At 38.0% G+C, this 23,597-nt stretch overlaps 1 protein-coding gene across 1 annotated transcript; it reads left to right on the top strand.

Moving 5' to 3' along the window:
- On the top strand, positions 1-23,597 carry uri1 (URI1 prefoldin like chaperone). Its single transcript, XM_058087581.1, has 11 exons — positions 1-382; positions 1,425-1,459; positions 2,664-2,742; positions 2,839-2,974; positions 6,608-6,699; positions 9,397-9,460; positions 9,562-9,754; positions 9,815-10,010; positions 19,128-19,279; positions 19,338-19,584; positions 21,454-23,597. The coding sequence occupies exons 1-11, from the start codon at positions 305-307 to the stop codon at positions 21,640-21,642; spliced, it is 1,461 nt and encodes a 486-aa protein (XP_057943564.1). The 5' UTR covers positions 1-304; the 3' UTR covers positions 21,643-23,597.

Below are 23,597 nucleotides of genomic sequence, written 5' to 3' on the forward strand. Positions count from 1 at the left end.
TAACTTGTCCTTGTAAGTGCGTGGCGCAGGACGACGTCGAGGAGGACTTATTTTCTCTGGATTTCTTCAAACAATTGTTATTTTTTTTGGATGGGATGATGCGGAAATCCTGAAATGAGAGTGTGAGATGTTATTACTTCCGAAAGTGTGGATAATACCCGTTGCCACGTTGATGACTTCTGCTAAAGTGGGTCTGAGAAGAAGCTTCTGCTGCATTCATAAACACTTCTTTAGGACTCACAACAGCCCTTGAGCTTTGTTTACCCACCGACAACAAAACAAACAAACTTGCTGTGCGATTGGGATGACAATGGCTGAAAAGAATATGATAAACATGGAGGATCCCGGTGGCGTTGTCAGGCTCCGTGAGGAACACGAAAAGGTAAAACTGTATATAAGACACAAAGCATGGCTTCAAATGAACTCGTCCAGTCTCAGCTGGTGACCATGTGGAGGCCAGAGGGGGAGTTCAGGTCCAAATGGGTCAGCTTTAGTGCTTTTGTGCAATAAATAAACAATCAAATAAACACACTGATTTACTTATGTTCACTGCATGGCACATTTAAATGTCTGTCACGATGACGCTTCTATTTTCCATAACCTTACTTCATTTTCTTGGCAGCCTCTGAACTTACGCCACAAACGGGTTTAATTAAACTGCGTCGTGTATAAAATGTATAAAATGTAGTAATTCGTGCGTATTTCCCATTTAGGTGTTTGAATCGCTAAACGAAAGTGAACCAGCACCAAGCTAGTTAGCCATCTAGCTACAGGAGCTAACGTTAGCTTGAAACTCTCGCACGTCAACGCCCCCTTGCTCTACTTTAAAAGTCACACTATAAAAACACTGGGAGTGGTAGAAAATACTAAGATACAAATACTAGCTATACTGCATATTTTTATTTGACTATCTTGAACGATTTGGTCTTTTTTTTTTGGTCATCTTCTACTTCCTTAAACTTGTTTCCTATGAAATGGTGGCCTGTTTGGCTAGTATCATTGTGTTCCATTTTATCTGTGAGGTTTGCTTTGTATGTACTTTTAGTCCCCTAAAATATACAAAAATTCCGCTATTAAAGAATCTTATATATTCCCTTGACAGTTATTAACATTTAATTTCAGTAGTATTGTCCCCGATAAAATAGTTTCTGACAGATGGACTGGAAATTACATTAACCGAGGAAACAGCGCCCCTGCTGGTTGAAGACAAGTAGTGCACTCCATTTGCCTCTCCCCAGTGGGTTCTATGTATGTAGTTATTGTTTGTAATATACTGTGGTGATCAAAATTATGAGACCAAATTAAAAATGCAAGAAATAGAATATGATGAGTGCGGAAATCTACGAATGAAGACGTTTTTTTTTCAAACACATTTCTATTCAGTATTATGATTTATGCAAGTTTGTTTGTCCACACGAAAACAGGTGGTGAAGGACTGCGAACGTCGGATTCAGCACTGGTAAGTAACGCTAATACATGAATTGGTAATCAATTCATAAGGGGAGGGCGGATTTATTTTTTTTTTTTCATGGGACCCACAATTCCTGGTTGCACTCCTGCTCATGAAAAGGGAACCATAAAATCTCCTTAATTTAGACCAGGGGTCTCAAACATGCGGCCCGCGCGCCAAATGTGGCCCGCAGGACACTATTTTGAGGCAAGTTTGATATGGATACTGTATGGTATCATGTACCCAGAAAAAAATATTACTTTTGATTAATGTTCATGTTAAAGGTTAAATAACTGTTAATAGTTATCCTCCCTATCCGTGTGGAAGTGGTAAGTTTTTGGCGATTTAAGTTTAAAGGAAATAACTTGAAGGCTACCGTTTAGGTCGCTAGCGCTCTAGTTTGCGAGTTAGACCATGGGTCTCAAACATGCGGCCCGCGCGCCAAATGTGGCCCGCAGGACACTATTTTGAGGCAAGTTTGATATGGATGCAGTATGGTATCATGTACCCAGAAAAAATTATTACGTTTGATTAATGTTCATGTTAAAGGTTAAATAACTGTTAATAGTTATCCTCACTATCCGTGTGGAAGTGGTAAGTTTTTGGCGATTGAAGTTTAAAGGAAATAACTTGAAGGCTACCGTTTAGGTCGCTAGCGCTCTAGTTTGCGAGTTAGCATGTGTCTCAAGACCCTGCAGTTGCGCAATATGTTGTAAATTAAAAAAAAGTATAAATGTGACTATAGTCGTGTTTTGTCATGTCTACAGGGCTCTTCACCTTAACCGATGAATGTTATCGTTTTTTGGCGTTATTAGCTTGGCTTTCTGACTATCGCGCACATTCGGGCGAATGTTGGTCTTAGCTCGAGCCTCGAAAAACTCACCATATTTTGTCACGTTTGTGACATTAAACGAGGTGAGGTTTCACGCGGCGGACATGATTGTTTTTGTTTCATCTGCTTCATTTACATGCAGGTGGCGATTGCTGCGGGCTAGAATGGCGCTAGCTACAGGTTGTTAGCATTTAAAGGCATTAAATAGCATATGTGATTTTTTTTTGGAACAAAATTGACTGATATGGATCGGTGTCCGATCGATGGGAGCATCCCTTATTATTATTATTATTATTATTATATATTAAATGAACTGAATAATGGCGCTAGCTAGCATGTGACTAGTCTAACTGTTTACGTTGTTATGTACGATATATACAGGGAGAATCTGTCAGGTGATTACCAAACCCTGAAAGACCGCCTCAAAACTCTTCCCGATCAAGTCTCGTACGACATCATGGTAAGCGTTCCCTCTATTTCATACATTCCTGACCAAAAAGCTGCCCCAATTTCCACTCGGTGTATAGTTTCCATCTTCCGTCCTCCATTTTTCCAGGTGCCGTTCGGCCCTCTGGCCTTCATGCCCGGGAAGCTGGTGCACTCCAACGAAGTCACGGTGTTGCTAGGTGACAACTGGTTTGCAAAGTGCTCCGCCAAGCAGGCCGAGAAAATTGTCGACCACAGGATGAAGTGTGAGTCCCCCCCCCACCCCCCTCTCTCTCTCTCTCTTACAAAAGGTGTCGCACCCTGCGAAAAGCACCCTATTAACAGGTTGATGTCAAAGCATTCTCCACTGTAACCAGCAGAGGGCGCTGTTGCATTAGTCACAGCAACGCTTCATTTTAAAGTCCTGACTTCATGTTTTTTTTTCCTTGTGATCAAATAACATCCTACAAGTTGCATTTTGAAATATGAAATAATAATAAATAGTCTTTTTTCCCCCTGTTTTTCATTCTAACGCAGGGGTCTCAAACTCAATTTACCTGGGGGCCACTGGAGCTAGGGTCTGGGCAAGGCTGGGTCGCATCAGGTTTTCCACAGAAAAAAAATATATATTAAAAACAGAAAAATATAAAAAAAACATTTCAGTGCTTTGGTTCCGATTTTCTACAATAAAATCTCCGATAAAACATTCCACTGTTCTCAAATATCTTAATTTTTATTTTTCTGCACAAAATAAGATGAAAAATAAATAAATCAAGAATAAAGAAAATCAATCAGTAATAAAATAATAATAATAAAAATGCAAATAATAAAAACTTAAGAAACCACATATAGTTGGTGGGTAGACACATTATTTTTTTTTCACATTAAAATGAACAAAGCATTATTAGAGCCCTGTAGACATGACAAAACACGACTATAGTCACATTTATACTTTTTTATTTACAACATATTGCGCAGCGTCTTGAGACACATGCTAACTCGCAAACTAGACAGCTAGCGACCTAAACGGTAGCCTTCAAGTTATTTCCTTTAAACTTAAAAAAACAAAAACTTACCACTTCCACACGGATAGGGAGTACAACTATTAACAGTTATTTAACCTTTAACATGAACATTAATCAAACGTAATAATTTTTTATCTGGGTACATGATACCATACAGCATCCATATCAAACTTGCGCGGGCCGCACTAACATTTTGAGGCGAGGGCCTCAAAATAGTGTCCTGCGGACCACATTTGGTCCGCGGGCCGCGTGTTTGAGACCCCGGTTCTAACGGAACGCATGTAGCGATCTCTGATGAGAGTGTTAAGTGACGTAGAAATGTGTTGCCACATGACAAAACACGACTATAGTCACATTTATACTTTTTTTATTTACAACATATTGCGCAACTGCAGCGTCTTGAGACACATGCTAACTCGCAAACTAGAGCGCTAGCGACCTAAACGGTAGCCTTCAAGTTATTTCCTTTAAACTTAAATTGCAAAAACTTACCACTTCCACACGGATAGGGAGGACAACTATTAACAGTTATTTAACCTTTAACATGAACATTAATCAAACGTAATCATTTTTTATCTGGGTACATGATACCATACAGCATCCATATCAAACTAACATTAAACTTTCATATCAAGGCGGGAGCCTCAAACGGGCCGCGTGTTTGAGACCCCTGATTTACAACATATTGCGCAACTGCAGGGTCTTGAGACACATGCTAACTCGCAAACTAGAGCGCTAGCAACCTAAACGGTAGCCTTCAAGTTATTTCCTTTAAACTTAAATTGCCAAAAACTTACCACTTCCACACGGATAGGGAGGATAACTATTAACAGTTATTTAACCTTTAACATGAACATTAATCAAACGTAATCATTTTTTATCTGGGTACATGATACCATACAGCATCCATATCAAACTTGCGCGGGCCGCACTAACATTTTGAGGCGAGGGCCTCAAAATAGTGTCCTGCGGACCACATTTGGCCCGCGGGCCGCGTGTTTGAGACCCCGGTTCTAACGGAACGCATGTAGCGATCTCTGATGAGAGTGTTAGGTGACGTAGAAATGTGTTGCCACATGACAAAACACGACTATAGTCACATTTATACTTTTTTTATTTACAACATATTGCGCAACTGCAGCGTCTTGAGACACATGCTAACTCGCAAACTAGAGCCCTAGCGACCTAAACGGTAGCCTTCAAGTTATTTCCTTTAAACTTAAATTGCAAAAACTTACCACTTCCACACGGATAGGGAGGATAACTATTAACAGTTTTTTAACCTTTAACATGAACATTAATCAAACGTAATAATTTTTTATCTGGGTACATGATACCATACAGCATCCATATCAAACTAACATTAAACTTTCATATCAAGGCGGGGGCCTCAAACGGGCCGCGTGTTTGAGACCTCTGATTTACAACATATTGCGCAACTGCAGGGTCTTGAGACACATGCTAACTCGCAAACTAGAGCGCTAGCGACCTAAACGGTAGCCTTCAAGTTATTTCCTTTAAACTTAAATTGCAAAAACTTACCACTTCCACACGGATAGAGAGTACAACTATTAACAGTTATTTAACCTTTAACATGAACATTAATCAAACGTAATCATTTTTTATCTGGGTACATGATACCATACAGCATCCATATCAAACTAACATTAAACTTTCATATCAAGGCGGGGGCCTCAAACGGGCCGCGTGTTTGAGACCTCTGATTTACAACATATTGCGCAACTGCAGGGTCTTGAGACACATGCTAACTCGCAAACTAGAGCGCTAGCGACCTAAACGGTAGCCTTCAAGTTATTTCCTTTAAACTTAAATTGCAAAAACTTACCACTTCCACACGGATAGAGAGTACAACTATTAACAGTTATTTAACCTTTAACATGAACATTAATCAAACGTAATCATTTTTTATCTGGGTACATGATACCATACAGCATCCATATCAAACTAACATTAAACTTTCATATCAAGGCGGGGGCCTCAAACGGGCCGCGTGTTTGAGACCCCTGATTTACAACATATTGCGCAACTGCAGGGTCTTGAGACACATGCTAACTCGCAAACTAGACAGCTAGCGACCTAAACGGTAGCCTTCAAGTTATTTCCTTTAAACTTAAATTGCCAAAAACTTACCACTTCCACACGGATAGGGAGTACAACTATTAACAGTTATTTAACCTTTAACATGAACATTAATGGAACGGAATATTTTTTTCCGGGTACATGCGCGGGCCGCACTAACATTAAACTTTCATATCAAGGCGAGGGCCTCAAAATAGTGTCCTGCGGACCACATTTGGCCCGTGGGCCGCATGTTTGAGACCCCGGTTCTAACGGAACGCATGTAGCGATCCCTGATGAGAACTCTTGTGAGAGTGTTAAGTGACGTAGAAATGTGCTGCCACCCCCCCCCCCCCCCCCAAAAAAAAACACGCACCCACAAAATTTGGTGCCCCAGCCTGCCCTGCTATTACAGAGTTAAGTGCTGTAATGCAAACATAGCGAGCTGAAATGTGTCAGACAGCGGACGGGCTTGTCAGGCCTTCCCTGTTTGACCTTTTCTCACTTCCACTTGATGCACACGCTGAAGGGGCTCCCGGTCACCATGGAAACAAGGGCTCTCTGCTTGCTTTTTGTAAAAGGGCTTAATTGTTGTGAAGATTTAATGATCCGGAGTGGTATTCAGGGCAGAGGATATTGTGTACGGTTTGAGTCATAATTTGCCCCCCCCCTCAACTTTGAAACATTTCAGTCATTATGTTGAATGTTTGTTTCGCATGCACGCATGCGGCCTGCAGACGTGTTTATACTTTTTTATGTTTATACATTTTGATGTTTCCAAATCTCTGCTTTCAGATGTGAAGAGTGAGATGCACGGTTTATCCAAGACGAGGAACAACTTTGAAGCCAGAGTGGGAATGGTGAAGGACTGGGAGAACATCTCATCTGTATGTTGCTTTACACAACACTTTTACAAAAAAATGCTCTTCATTTTTTATTTACATTTTTTTTATCATCTTTGTACATTTTTATCTTTAAAAAAATGCTCTTCATTTTTTATTTACATTTTTTTATCATCTTTGTACATTTTTATCTTCCAAAAAAATGCTCTTCATTTTTTATTTACATTTTTTTATCATCTTTGTACATTTTTATCTTCCAAAAAAATGCTCTTCATTTTTTATTTACATTTTTTTATCATCTTTGTACATTTTTATCTTCCAAAAAATGCTCTTCATTTTTTTATTTACATTTTTTTTATAATCTTTTTACATTTTTATCTTGTAATTTTAGGACTTTATTCCCATATTTTATATATATTTATATCCCATATTTTATTTTTCCCAACCTAATCTTCAAAAAATTGCATTAATTTATTTTTTAATTTTTTATTATATTTTAAACACAATACGACTCAAATTCATTCAAGTTCATTCTCATATAAAATTGTAAAAAATTTTCTTGTTAAAAGTTTCTCTTAATATTTAACTTTATTCTTTCTGTTTTTGTTTTTTTTAATGTCAAACTATTTCAACTTTTATTACAAATGTTCTTCTCATAATTATAACCAAATCTTCTTAATATTATCTTTATTCCCATGATATAACTTTTCCAAGCTAATTTTCCAAAAATTCCAATTTAATTTTTTGTTTTTGCCAATATTATGACTATAAAAAGCAATGAAATGTTTCTTTTCTTATTCCAACTCTATATTTGAAGTCTGTGATTTTTTTTTCTAATATTTTTTTTAACATTTTTTTCCCGTCAGAATCCAACTTTGTTGTTAATATTTTAAATTTGTCATGAAATTATTTATTTTTCTACTTATGCAGTTTTTCTCAATGGCTTCAACTTTTATTTTATTTTTTTTAACTTTATTGCCATATTTTATATATATTTATATCCCATATTTTATTTTCCCAACCTAATCTTCCAAAAATTGAATTTTGGTTTGTTTAAAAAATATTTTAAAGACAATATGACTCAATTTCATTCTCATAAAATTGTAAAATTTTTCTTCTAAAAATTAAAAATTTTCTGTTAATATTTAACTTTATTCTTGAAAAGTTAGTTATTTTTTTATGTTTTTGTTTTTTAATGTCAAAATATTTCAACTTTTATTACAAATGTTCTTCTCATAATTATAATCAAATTCTCTTAAAATTATCTTTATTCCCATGAAAAAACTTTTCCAAGCTAATTTTCCAAAAATTCCAACTTAATTTTGTTTCTCCCAATATTATGACTACAAAAAGCAATGAAATGTTTCTTTAATATTCCAACTCTATAGTTGAACTATATATTTTTTTATACCTTTTTTCCCGTCAGAATCCAATGTTAATATTTTAACTTTATTGTCATGAAATTATTTATTTTTCTATTTCTGCAGTTTTTTCCCCAATGGCTTCAACTTTTATTTATCTTGTTAAAAGTTTCTCTTAATATTTAATTCTTTATTCTTGAAGAGTTAGTTATTTTTTTATGTTTTTGTTTTTTAATGTCAAAATATTTCAACTTTTATTACAAATGTTTTTGTTTCTGCCAATATTATAACTACTAAAAGCAATGAAATGTTTCTTTAATATTCCAACTCTATAGTTCAGGGGTCGGCAACCTTTACTATGAAAAGAGCCATTTCACCCACTTGCCCACTAAAGAAAAATAGCCTGGAGCCGCAAAACGTTGTATGTTTAAAACAACATTGGAGGGAAAAAAAAAAGACGAGTTGGAGTACTCTTGCTAGTACTGGAGATAAACTTTTGTTTTTAAATGAGCTCTAATTTATTTTTTAGAATCGTCAAATAACTCATTAATAATAATTAATAACTCAAATAACTCAAAGTATTACTCATTTCCCTTCATGTTAACCTGTCAGAGAGAACTGGATAGCATCCTGTCTGCTCATTCAGTCACCAGTCAGAACTCAGTCAGGATGCATTCATGGTCTCACACAAAGTTGGATTTTTGTAAACTCATAACGAAGATGTGCATTTTCACCACTCGGGTGCTTAAAAAATATTCAAGCATTGCAAAGGGAGCCGCAACAAAGAGACTGGAGAGCCACATGCGGCTCTGGAGCCGCGGGTTGCTGACCCCTGCTATAGTTGAACTCTACATGATCTTTCCTCTTAATAATTAAAAAAAAATATTAGGAGGAAAAATCACGTAGATATTTAAAAAATCTCATGAAATAATTAATTTTTCTATTTTTACACTTTTTTCCAATGGCTTGAACTTTTATTTATTATTTGTTTAATTTGTTAGTTAATTTTTTTCTTGTAATTATAACTTTATTGCTATGATATTTTGACTTATTTGCTGAAAAATAACAATATTTTGACTTATTCTACTGAAAAATAACTATTACAATGTTACAATAAAATTACTTAATTAAAAAAAATAAAATAAAATAAAAAAAAATAATAAAGAAATTACTTAATTACTTAAAAATATTTTTTTCTTGTTATATTACAACTTTTTTCTTTTAATATTTAGACTTTTTGTTGACTTTTTTTTTTTTAGATTATTACAGATTTTCCAGATTTGAGTAGTGTTCTATGTTTAGAATGTTCCACACGCCGCCTACGGCCCGCGGCCCCCGTGCCACATGTTGACACCTTTACTTGACATCGCTTGTGTTTTAGGAAAAGGGGGGCTACGTTGACATCAGAGAGGAGATCGGGGAACATGAGACCACTTTCACTAAAGGTATTTAAATTTTTAACCACCACGCTAATGGCGTCCACTGGAGCTGAAATCACATATTTGTCGCATTCCAACCCCCCCCCCCCCCCCCCCCCCCCCAAAAGGAAAACACAGAGTGGCTCACAAACCACATTCAAAACCCAAACTGGACGCGGTCTTGGATCTGGAAGAGGACAGTGACGGAAGTGGAGAGGACGCCCATAAAAAAACGACAAATTCTTTCATGACTCAGGAGGAGTTGTGGGCTCGATTAGACGAACTGGAGAAAATGGAGGATCTTCACAACGAGCGTGATAGGTAAGCCACGCCCACTTTATCATTTTCTGTTATTAAAGTTATTAAAATATTTTTCCTTAGGTTGTCTGACAACGCAGATCTTGTCGGCGAGGACACGTCGTCGTCGTCTTCGTCGGAGGAGCAGAATGAAAGGGACTCCGCCCATCCGGTGAATGGACTCGGCGTGGAACCCCGTGATGGCGCGCCCCCTAGTGGAGACGAGGAAGACGACAGTTTGCCGACTATTTACTTCTCTCACACGGTGGAGCTTAAGAAGGTCGGTGACGACGACAAGTCACCTAATTATGCATTTTTGGCCTTGTGCTACTTATACTCCGGATCGACTTATGTATGTTTTTTTTCGACCTAATTATGCATTTTTGGCCTTATGCGACTTATACTCCTGTGCGACTTATGTATGTTTTTTTTCGACCTAATTATGCATTTTTGGCCTTATGCGACTTATACTCCAGTGCGACTTATGTATGTTTTTTCTACCTAATTATGGATTTTTGGTCTTGTGCGACTTATACTCCGGAGCGACTTATGTATGTTTTTTTTCTACCTAATTATGCATTTTTGGCCTTGTGCGACTTATACTCCGGAGCGACTTATGTATGTTTTTTTTCTACCTAATTATGCATTTTTGGCCTTGTGCGACTTGTACTCCGGAGCGACTTATGTATGTTTTTTTTCGACCTAATTATGCATTTTTGGCCTTATGCGACTTATACTCCAGTGCGACTTATGTATGTTTTTTTCTACCTAATTATGCATTTTTGGCCTTGTGCAACTTATACTCCGGAGTGACTTATGTATGGTTTTTTTCTACCTAATTATGCATTTTTGGCCTTGTGCGACTTATACTCCTGTGCGACTTATGTATGTTTTTTTTCTACCTAATTATGCATTTTTGGCCTTATGCGACTTATACTCCAGTGCGATTTATGTATGTTTTTTCTACCTAATTATGGATTTTTGGTCTTGTGCGACTTATACTCCGGAGCGACTTATGTATGTTTTTTTCTACCTAATTATGCATTTTTGGCCTTGTGCGACTTATACTCCGGAGCGACTTATGTATGTTTTTTTTCTACCTAATTATGCATTTTTGGCCTTGTGCGACTTGTACTCCGGAGCGACTTATGTATGTTTTTTTTCGACCTAATTATGCATTTTTGGCCTTATGCGACTTATACTCCAGTGCGACTTATGTATGTTTTTTTCTACCTAATTATGCATTTTTGGCCTTGTGCAACTTATACTCCGGAGTGACTTATGTATGGTTTTTTTCTACCTAATTATGCATTTTTGGCCTTGTGCGACTTATACTCCTGTGCGACTTATGTATGTTTTTTTTCTACCTAATTATGCATTTTTGGCCTTGTGCGACTTGTACTCCGGAGCGACTTATGTATGTTTTTTTTCGACCTAATTATGCATTTTTGGCCTTATGCGACTTATACTCCGGAGCGACTTATGTATGTTTTTTTCTACCTAATTATGCATTTTTGGCCTTGTGCGACTTGTACTCCGGAGCGACTTATGTATGTTTTTTTCTACCTAATTATGCATTTTTGCCCTTGTGCGACTTGTACTCCGGAGCGACTTATGTATGTTTTTTTTCGACCTAATTATGCATTTTTGGCCTTATGCGACTTATACTCCGGAGCGACTTATGTATGTTTTTTTTCAACCTAATTATGCATTTTTGGCCTTATGCGACTTATACTCCAGTGCGACTTATGTATGTTTTTTTTCTACCTAATTATGCATTTTTGGCCTTGTGCAACTTATACTCCGGAGTGACTTATGTATGTTTTTTTTCTACCTAATTATGCATTTTTGGCCTTGTGCGACTTATGTATGATTTTTTCTACCTAATTATGCATTTTTGCCCTTTTGCGACTTATGTATGTTTTTTTCCACCTAATTATGCATTTTTGGCCTTGTGCAACTTATACTCCGGAGCGACTTATGTATGGTTTTTTTCTACCTAATTATGCATTCTTGGCCTTGTGCGACTTATACTCCGGAGAGACTTATGTATGTTTTTTTTCGACCTAATTATGCATTTTTGGCCTTGTGCGACTTATACTCCGGAGCGACTTATGTATGATTTTTTCTACCTAATTATGCATTTCTGCCCTTGTGCGACTTATGTATGTTTTTTTTCTACCCAATTATGCATTTTTGGCCTTTTGCGACTTCTACTCCAGTGCGACTTATGTATGTTTTTTTCTACCTAATTATGCATTTTTGCCCTTGTGCGACTTATACTCCGGAGCGACTTATGTATGTTTTTTTTCTACCTAATTATGCATTTTTGGCCTTGTGCGACTTATACTCCGGAGCGACTTATGTATGTTTTTTTTCTACCTAATTATGCATTTTTGGCCTTGTGCGACTTATACTCCGGAGCGACTTATGTATGATTTTTTCTACCTAATTATGCATTTTTGCCCTTGTGCGACTTATACTCCGGAGCGACTTATGTATGATTTTTTCTACCTAATTATGCATTTTTTCCCTTGTGCGACTTATGTATGTTTTTTTTCTACCCAATTATCCATTTTTGGCCTTATGCAACTTATACTCCGGAGTGACTTATGTATGTTTTTTTCTACCTAATTGTGCATTTTTGACCTTGTGCGACTTGTACTCCGGAGCGACTTATGTATGTTTTTTTCTACCTAATTATGCATTTTTGGCCTTGTGCGACTTGTACTCCGGAGCGACTTATGTATGTTTTTTTCTACCTAATTATGCATTTTTGCCCTTGTGCGACTTGTACTCCGGAGCGACTTATGTATGTTTTTTTTCGACCTAATTATGCATTTTTGGCCTTATGCGACTTATACTCCGGAGCGACTTATGTATGTTTTTTTTCAACCTAATTATGCATTTTTGGCCTTATGCGACTTATACTCCAGTGCGACTTATGTATGTTTTTTTTCTACCTAATTATGCATTTTTGGCCTTGTGCAACTTATACTCCGGAGTGACTTATGTATGTTTTTTTTTCTACCTAATTATGCATTTTTGGCCTTGTGCGACTTATGTATGATTTTTTCTACCTAATTATGCATTTTTGCCCTTTTGCGACTTATGTATGTTTTTTTTCCACCTAATTATGCATTTCTGCCCTTGTGCGACTTATGTATGTTTTTTTTCTACCCAATTATGCATTTTTGGCCTTTTGCGACTTCTACTCCGGAGCGACTTATCTATGTTTTTTTTCTACCTAATTATGCATTTTTGGCCTTGTGCGACTTATACTCCGGAGCGACTTATGTATGTTTTTTTCTACCTAATTATGCATTTTTGGCCTTGTGCAACTTATACTCCGGAGTGACTTATGTATGGTTTTTTTCTACCTAATTATGCATTTTTGGCCTTGTGCGACTTATACTCCGGAGCGACTTATGTATGTTTTTTTTCGACCTAATTATGCATTTTTGGCCTTATGCGACTTATACTCCTGTGCGACTTATGTATGTTTTTTTTCTACCTAATTATGCATTTTTGGCCTTATGCGACTTATACTCCAGTGCGACTTATGTATGTTTTTTCTACCTAATTATGGATTTTTGGTCTTGTGCGACTTATACTCCGGAGCGACTTATGTATGTTTTTTTTCTACCTAATTATGCATTTTTGGCCTTGTGCGACTTATACTCCGGAGCGACTTATGTATGTTTTTTTTCTACCTAATTATGCATTTTTGGCCTTGTGCGACTTGTACTCCGGAGCGACTTATGTATGTTTTTTTTCGACCTAATTATGCATTTTTGGCCTTATGCGACTTGTACTCCGGAGCGACTTATGTATGTTTTTTTTCGACCTAATTATGCATTTTTGGCCTTATGCGACTTATACTCCAGTGCGACTTATGTATGTTTTTTTCTACCTAATTATGCATTTTTGGCCTTGTGCAACTTATACTCCGGAGCGACTTATGTATGTTTTTTTTCTACCTAATTATGCATTTTTGGCCTTGTACGACTTGTACTCCGGAGCGACTTATGTATGGTTTTTTTCGACCTAATTATGCATTTTTGGCCTTATGCGACTTATACTCCAGTGCGACTTATGTATGTTTTTTTCTACCTAATTATGGATTTTTGGTCTTGTGCGACTTATACTCCAGTGCGACTTATGTATGTTTTTTCTACCTAATTATGGATTTTTGGTCTTGTGCGACTTATACTCCGGAGCGACTTATGTATGTTTTTTTTCGACCTAATTATGCATTTTTGGCCTTATGCGACTTATACTCCAGTGCGACTTATGTATGTTTTTTTCTACCTAATTATGCATTTTTGGCCTTGTGCAACTTATACTCCGGAGCGACTTATGTATGTTTTTTTTCTACCTAATTATGCATTTTTGGCCTTGTACGACTTGTACTCCGGAGCGACTTATGTATGGTTTTGTTCGACCTAATTATGCATTTTTGGCCTTATGCGACTTATACTCCAGTGCGACTTATGTATGTTTTTTTCTACCTAATTATGGATTTTTGGTCTTGTGCGACTTATACTCCGGAGCGACTTATGTATGTTTTTTTCTACCTAATTATGCATTTTTGCCCTTGTGCGACTTATGTATGTTTTTTTTCTACCCAATTATGCATTTTTGGCCTTATGCGACTTATACTCCAGTGCGACTTATGTATGTTTTTTTCTACCTAATTATGCATTTTTGGCCTTGTGCAACTTATACTCCGGAGCGACTTATGTATGTTTTTTTTCTACCTAATTATGCATTTTTGGCCTTATGCGACTTATACTCCAGTGCGACTTATGTATGTTTTTTTCTACCTAATTATGCATTTTTGGCCTTGTACGACTTGTACTCCGGAGCGACTTATGTATGGTTTTTTTCGATCTAATTATGCATTTTTGGCCTTATGCGACTTATACTCCAGTGCGACTTATGTATGTTTTTTTCTACCTAATTATGGATTTTTGGTCTTGTGCGACTTATACTCCGGAGCGACTTATGTATGTTTTTTTTCTACCTAATTATGCATTTTTGGCCTTGTACGACTTGTACTCCGGAGCGACTTATGTATGGTTTTTTTCGACCTAATTATGCATTTTTGGCCTTATGCGACTTATACTCCAGTGCGACTTATGTATGTTTTTTTCTACCTAATTATGGATTTTTGGTCTTGTGCGACTTATACTCCGGAGCGACTTATGTATGTTTTTTTCTACCTAATTATGCATTTTTGCCCTTGTGCGACTTATGTATGTTTTTTTTCTACCCAATTATGCATTTTTGGCCTTTTGCGACTTATACTCCGGAGCGACTTATGTATGTTTTTTTTCTACCTAATTATGCATTTTTGGCCTTGTGCGACTTATACTCCGGAGCGACTTATGTATGTTTTTTTTCTACCTAATTATGGATTTTTGGTCTTGTGCGACTTATACTCCGGGGCGACTTATGTATGTTTTTTTTCTACCTAATTATGCATTTTTGCCCTTGTGCGACTTATACTCCGGAGCGACTTATGTATGTTTTTTTTCTACCTAATTATGCATTTTTGCCCTTATGTGACTTATGTATGTTTTTTTTCTACCTAATTATGCATTTTTGGCCTTATGCGACTTATACTCCAGTGCGACTTATGTATGTTTTTTTCTACCTAATTATGCATTTTTGGCCTTGTGCAACTTATACTCCGGAGCGACTTATGTATGTTTTTTTTCTACCTAATTATGCATTTTTGGCCTTGTACGACTTGTACTCCGGAGCGACTTATGTATGTTTTTTTTCGACCTAATTATGCATTTTTGGCCTTATGCGACTTATACTCCAGTGCGACTTATGTATGTTTTTTTCTACCTAATTATGGATTTTTGGTCTTGTGCGACTTATACTCCGGAGCGACTTATGTATGTTTTTTTTCTACCTAATTATGCATTTTTGCCCTTGTGCGACTTATACTCCGGAGCGACTTATGTATGATTTTTTTCGACCTAATTATGCATTTTTGGCCTTATGCGACTTATACTCCGGAGCGACTTATGTATGTTTTTTTTCAACCTAATTATGCATTTTTGGCCTTATGCGACTTATACTCCAGTGCGACTTATGTATGTTTTTTTTCTACCTAATTATGCATTTTTGGCCTTGTGCAACTTATACTCCGGAGTGACTTATGTATGTTTTTTTTTCTACCTAATTATGCATTTTTGGCCTTGTGCGACTTATGTATGATTTTTTCTACCTAATTATGCATTTTTGCCCTTTTGCGACTTATGTATGTTTTTTTTCCACCTAATTATGCATTTCTGCCCTTGTGCGACTTATGTATGTTTTTTTTCTACCCAATTATGCATTTTTGGCCTTTTGCGACTTCTACTCCGGAGCGACTTATCTATGTTTTTTTTCTACCTAATTATGCATTTTTGGCCTTGTGCGACTTATACTCCGGAGCGACTTATGTATGTTTTTTTCTACCTAATTATGCATTTTTGGCCTTGTGCAACTTATACTCCGGAGTGACTTATGTATGGTTTTTTTCTACCTAATTATGCATTTTTGGCCTTGTGCGACTTATACTCCGGAGCGACTTATGTATGTTTTTTTTCGACCTAATTATGCATTTTTGGCCTTATGCGACTTATACTCCTGTGCGACTTATGTATGTTTTTTTTCTACCTAATTATGCATTTTTGGCCTTATGCGACTTATACTCCAGTGCGACTTATGTATGTTTTTTCTACCTAATTATGGATTTTTGGTCTTGTGCGACTTATACTCCGGAGCGACTTATGTATGTTTTTTTTCTACCTAATTATGCATTTTTGGCCTTGTGCGACTTATACTCCGGAGCGACTTATGTATGTTTTTTTTCTACCTAATTATGCATTTTTGGCCTTGTGCGACTTGTACTCCGGAGCGACTTATGTATGTTTTTTTTCGACCTAATTATGCATTTTTGGCCTTATGCGACTTATACTCCAGTGCGACTTATGTATGTTTTTTTCTACCTAATTATGCATTTTTGGCCTTGTGCAACTTATACTCCGGAGCGACTTATGTATGTTTTTTTTCTACCTAATTATGCATTTTTGGCCTTGTACGACTTGTACTCCGGAGCGACTTATGTATGGTTTTTTTCGACCTAATTATGCATTTTTGGCCTTATGCGACTTATACTCCAGTGCGACTTATGTATGTTTTTTTCTACCTAATTATGGATTTTTGGTCTTGTGCGACTTATACTCCAGTGCGACTTATGTATGTTTTTTCTACCTAATTATGGATTTTTGGTCTTGTGCGACTTATACTCCGGAGCGACTTATGTATGTTTTTTTTCGACCTAATTATGCATTTTTGGCCTTATGCGACTTATACTCCAGTGCGACTTATGTATGTTTTTTTCTACCTAATTATGCATTTTTGGCCTTGTGCAACTTATACTCCGGAGCGACTTATGTATGTTTTTTTTCTACCTAATTATGCATTTTTGGCCTTGTACGACTTGTACTCCGGAGCGACTTATGTATGGTTTTGTTCGACCTAATTATGCATTTTTGGCCTTATGCGACTTATACTCCAGTGCGACTTATGTATGTTTTTTTCTACCTAATTATGGATTTTTGGTCTTGTGCGACTTATACTCCGGAGCGACTTATGTATGTTTTTTTCTACCTAATTATGCATTTTTGCCCTTGTGCGACTTATGTATGTTTTTTTTCTACCCAATTATGCATTTTTGGCCTTATGCGACTTATACTCCAGTGCGACTTATGTATGTTTTTTTCTACCTAATTATGCATTTTTGGCCTTGTGCAACTTATACTCCGGAGCGACTTATGTATGTTTTTTTTCTACCTAATTATGCATTTTTGGCCTTATGCGACTTATACTCCAGTGCGACTTATGTATGTTTTTTTCTACCTAATTATGCATTTTTGGCCTTGTACGACTTGTACTCCGGAGCGACTTATGTATGTTTTTTTTCGATCTAATTATGCATTTTTGGCCTTATGCGACTTATACTCCAGTGCGACTTATGTATGTTTTTTTCTACCTAATTATGGATTTTTGGTCTTGTGCGACTTATACTCCGGAGCGACTTATGTATGTTTTTTTTCTACCTAATTATGCATTTTTGGCCTTGTACGACTTGTACTCCGGAGCGACTTATGTATGGTTTTTTTCGACCTAATTATGCATTTTTGGCCTTATGCGACTTATACTCCAGTGCGACTTATGTATGTTTTTTTCTACCTAATTATGGATTTTTGGTCTTGTGCGACTTATACTCCGGAGCGACTTATGTATGTTTTTTTCTACCTAATTATGCATTTTTGCCCTTGTGCGACTTATGTATGTTTTTTTTCTACCCAATTATGCATTTTTGGCCTTTTGCGACTTATACTCCGGAGCGACTTATGTATGTTTTTTTTCTACCTAATTATGCATTTTTGGCCTTGTGCGACTTATACTCCGGAGCGACTTATGTATGTTTTTTTTCTACCTAATTATGGATTTTTGGTCTTGTGCGACTTATACTCCGGGGCGACTTATGTATGTTTTTTTTCTACCTAATTATGCATTTTTGCCCTTGTGCGACTTATACTCCGGAGCGACTTATGTATGTTTTTTTTCTACCTAATTATGCATTTTTGCCCTTATGTGACTTATGTATGTTTTTTTTCTACCTAATTATGCATTTTTGGCCTTATGCGACTTATACTCCAGTGCGACTTATGTATGTTTTTTTCTACCTAATTATGCATTTTTGGCCTTGTGCAACTTATACTCCGGAGCGACTTATGTATGTTTTTTTTCTACCTAATTATGCATTTTTGGCCTTGTACGACTTGTACTCCGGAGCGACTTATGTATGTTTTTTTTCGACCTAATTATGCATTTTTGGCCTTATGCGACTTATACTCCAGTGCGACTTATGTATGTTTTTTTCTACCTAATTATGGATTTTTGGTCTTGTGCGACTTATACTCCGGAGCGACTTATGTATGTTTTTTTTCTACCTAATTATGCATTTTTGCCCTTGTGCGACTTATACTCCGGAGCGACTTATGTATGATTTTTTCTACCTAATTATGCATTTTTGCCCTTGTGCGACTTATGTATGTTTTTTTTCTACCCAATTATGCATTTTTGGCCTTATGCGACTTATACTCCGGAGCGACTTATGTATGTTTTTTTTCTACCTAATTATGCATTTTTGGCCTTGTGCGACTTATACTCCGGAGCGACTTATGTATGATTTTTTCTACCTAATTATGCATTTTTGCCCTTGTGCGACTTATACTCCGGAGCGACTTATGTATGTTTTTTTTCTACGACAAGTCATGTGGTTCGTGTCTCCGTGTCGGCGTCAAAATGGTGTCTGTGTGCTTAGGTGAGGATCAACACGAGTAAAAACACCATGTTGAAGTTCAGCGAAAGAAAAGAACACAAGGAACATTCAAAACGAAAGAAAAGAAACGGTCACCATAACGGACACTCGCATCACGAAGTCCACAAAATCCAAACCCCCGCAGACATCTACAGGTATGGCCGCAACATCGCCGGACTTTGTTTGCTTAGTTTAATAGTTCTTCACCCTTAGGCTGTTCGTGGACGTGAGGAACGGAGAACCCATCCCCAAGAAGTCCATACTGAAATCCCGAAGCCGGGAGAACAGCGTGTGCAGCGACACGAGCGAGAGCAGCGCGGCAGATATGGAAGAACGACGAATTCTGGGACGCGGTCTCAGCCACGACGAGGCCACGCCCAGCGACAACAGTACCAGCGACGGACTTACGGAGGAGGACAGCCCGACGGGATTGGCGCCGCTTCCAAATGGACGATTTGAGGTAGAATTAGTCCGTAGACAAACAACCATTCACACTCACATTCATACCTATGGACAATTTGGAGTCGCTAATTAACCTAGCATGTTTTTTTTGGAATGTGGGAGGAAATCGGAGTACCCGGAGAAAACCCACGCATGCACCGGGATTTAATACTTCCTACTCCGGTGCGACTTATGTATGTTTTTTTCTACCTAATTATGCATTTTTGGCCTTGTGCGACTTATACTCCGGAGCGACTTATGTATGTTTTTTTTTTACCTAATTGTGCATTTTTGGCCTTGTGCGACTTATACTCCGGAGCGACTTATGTATGTTTTTTTTCTACCTAATTATGCATTTTTGCCCTTGAGCGACTTATGTATGTTTTTTTTTTCTACCTAATTATGCATTTTTGGCCTTTTGCGACTTATACTCCGGAGAGACTTATGTATGTTTTTTTCTACCTAATTATGCATTTTTGGCCCTATGCGACTTATACTCCAGTGCAACTTATGTATGATTTTTTTCTACCTAATTATGTATGTATGCCCTAGTGCGACTTGTACTCCGGAGCAACTTATGTATGTTTTTTTTCGACCTAATTATGCATTTTTGGCCTTGTGCGACTTATACTCCAGTGCGACTTATGTATGTTTTTTTTCTACCTAATTATGCATTTTTGCCCTTGTGCAACTTATACTCCAGAGCGACTTATGTATGTTTTTTCTACCTAATTATGCATTTTTGGCCTTATGCGACTTATACTCCAGTGTGACTTATGTATGTTTTTTTCTACCTAATTATGCATTTTTGGCCTTGTGCGACTTGTACTCCGGAGCGACTTATGTATGTTTTTTTCTACCTAATTATGCATTTTTGGCCTTGTGCGACTTATACTCCAGTGTGACTTATGTATGTTTTTTTCTACCTAATTATGCATTTTTGGCCTTGTGCGACTTGTACTCCGGAGCGACTTATGTATGTTTTTTTTCTACCTAATTATGCATTTTTGGCCTTGTGCGACTTGTACTCCGGAGCGACTTATGTATGTTTTTTTTCTACCTAATTATGCATTTTTGGCCTTGTGCGACTTATAGTGCGGTGCGACTTCTGTATGATTTTTTCTACCTAATTATGCATTTTTGGCCTTGTGCGACTTATACTCCGGAGCGACTTATGTATGGGTTTTTTTCTACCTAATTATGCATTTTTGGTCTTTTGCGACTTATACTCCGGAGTGACTTATGTATGTTTTTTTTTCTACCTAATTATGCATTTTTGGCCCTATGCGACTTATACTCCAGTGCAACTTATGTATGATTTTTTTCTACCTAATTATGTATTTATGCCCTTGTGCGACTTATACTCCGGAGCAACTTATGTATGTTTTTTTCGACCTAATTATGCATTTTTGGCCTTGTGCGACTTATACTCCAGTGCGACTTATGTATGTTTTATTTCTATCTAATTATGCATTTTTGCCCTTGAGTGACTTATGTATGTTTTTTCTACCTAATTATGCATTTTTGCCCTTGTGCGACTTATGTATGATTTTTTCTACCTAATTATGCATTTTTGCCCTTTTGCGACTTATACTCTATAATATATTATATGTTATCATATGTTTAGAATGTGCTGTATTGGTTAGTTACAAAAAAAAACAAAAAAGTAAGACTATATTATTAATTAACTGGCCAAACAAACACTTACAATCAATAAAATAAGCTTTGTAAAAAAAATTGAATGTTCTGCGCACCATAAAAGGCCCCCGGCCCGCCTTTTGGACACCCCTGGTCAAGTATCCTATGATACTGTTCTTCATGTGGGGAAATAACAACACCACATCAGGTGGCGGTTCTCAGAATGACACCCCATTTTTTTGTCTTGCAGGCGTTCTCGGGTACCGTGGTGGAAAAAGACCCCATGCCCTTGGCCGTTCCCCACCTGACCATCGCCCCGCCGGCTTTGCCCACCATCCTTGAGTGGAAACAGGAAGAGGTGGCGCCCGACGCGGCGCCCCCTCAGCAGCCTGGTAAACGCGTGTCAAAGTTCAAAGCTGCCAGGATGCAGCAGAAATGATGGCGCGCTTGTTTTTGATGTCCTAGCGTCTTTTTGTTTCCCCTTTTTTCGTTATACTCTTGCATCATTACAGTACTTAAATACTGTACAGTACATACATAAATACTGTACACTACACGGTTTGGGTCGGTATCGAAGGTAAGGATAAAAATGTCGGGTCTCTTTTCAGCCATCAAAGGTAATCCTTTATCGTGAATGTACTACGTAGTTTTATGACAAGCTTTATTATGAGACGCAAACAATATTAGAAGGGGAAAATGACAATAAATGATTTTGCTTACAAGTCATTCTCTTTGGTTTTCCTTCTAAGGCAGGACACTTAAAGGGGAAGTGCGCTTTTTTGGGGGGGAATTTTGCCCAATCAAATTCAATGATTCAATGGTTTCATACAAGAACTACACACAGCAACGCAATAGGTGGATAAAAACAGACACTACCAATGCATAATGCAGAATAATTACCGACTAGAATTTCTGTACATTCCACTGCAAACATGCGGCCCGCGGGCCAAATGTGGCCCGCAGGACACTACTTTGAGGCCCCCACCTTGATATGAAAGTTTAATGTTAGTGCGGCCCGCGCAAGTTTGATACGGATGCTGTATGGCAGGGGTCTCAAACACGCGGCCCGCGGGCAAAATGTGGCCCGCAGGACACTACTTTGAGGCCCCCCGCCTTGATATGAAAGTTTAATGTTAGTGCGGCCCGCGCAAGTTTGATACGGATGCTGTATGGCAGGGGTCTCAAAAACATGTGGTCCGCGGGCCAAATGTGGCGCGCAGGACACTAGTTTGAGGCCCCCCGCCTTGATATGAAAGTTTAATGTTAGTGCGGCCCGCGCAAGTTTGATATGGATGCTGTACGGCAGGGGTCTCAAACACGCGGCCCGCGGGCCAAATGTGGCCCGCAGGATACTATTTTGAGGCCCCTGCCTTGATATGAAAGTTTAATGTTAGTGCGGCCCGCGCAAGTTTGATATAGATGCTGTATGGCAGGGGTCTCAAACATGCGGCCCGTGGGCCAAATGTGGCCCGTAGGATACTATTTTGAGGCCCCCGCCTTGATATGAAAGTTTAATATTAGTGCAGCCCGCGCGAGTTTGATATGGATGCTGTACGGCAGGGGTCTCAAACACGCGGCCCGTGGGCCAAATGTGGCCCGCAGGACACTAGTTTGAGGCCCCCCGCCTTGATATGAAAGTTTAATGTTAGTGCAGCCCGCGCAAGTTTGATACGGATGCTGTATGGCAGGGGTCTCAAACACGCGGCCCGCGGGCCAAATGTGGCGTTCAGGACACTATTTTGAGGCCCCCGCCTTGATATGAAAGTTTAATGTTAGTGCGGCCCGCGCAAGTTTGATATGGATGATGTATGGCGTTGGTCTCAAACACGCGGCCCGCGGGCCAAATGTGGCGCGCAGGACACTACTTTGAGGCCCCCGCCTTGATATGAAAGTTTAATGTTAGTGTGGCCCGCGCAAGTTTGATATGGATGCTGTATGGCAGATGTCTCAAATATGCGGCCCGCGGGCCAAATGTGGCAACTATATGTGGTTTCTTAAGTTTTTATTATTTGCTGTTTTATTATTATTATTATTATATGAGACCCCTGTTCTAAGGAATAATCTTTCATTGCACCTGACCGCATCCTTGCTAGCTTCATATAGCTCTTCCTGTATCGTGTGACTGTTTGTCAGGAGCTAAATTGATGTTATGCCGCATGGTAATAGCGTGTCAGTTTTGCTCCCGGTGTAAATGGTTACGGTGCGATATTGTCATTATTAATAATTGTTTCTCCTGTCTGCATTACCTTGAAATAGAATTGCTAGCAAACTTTACACGGAACGATAATATTTCATCACAACATTTGTGAAAAGTTAAAAATATGTTGGCGAAGAGCAGCGGCGTCGAAATGAAAACATCACATGACTTGAGAAATAAAGACTTGTTATTTCTAA

The sequence above is a fragment of the Doryrhamphus excisus genome, chromosome 11 (assembly GCF_030265055.1).
Source record: "Doryrhamphus excisus isolate RoL2022-K1 chromosome 11, RoL_Dexc_1.0, whole genome shotgun sequence".
Taxonomy (NCBI): domain Eukaryota; kingdom Metazoa; phylum Chordata; class Actinopteri; order Syngnathiformes; family Syngnathidae; genus Doryrhamphus; species Doryrhamphus excisus.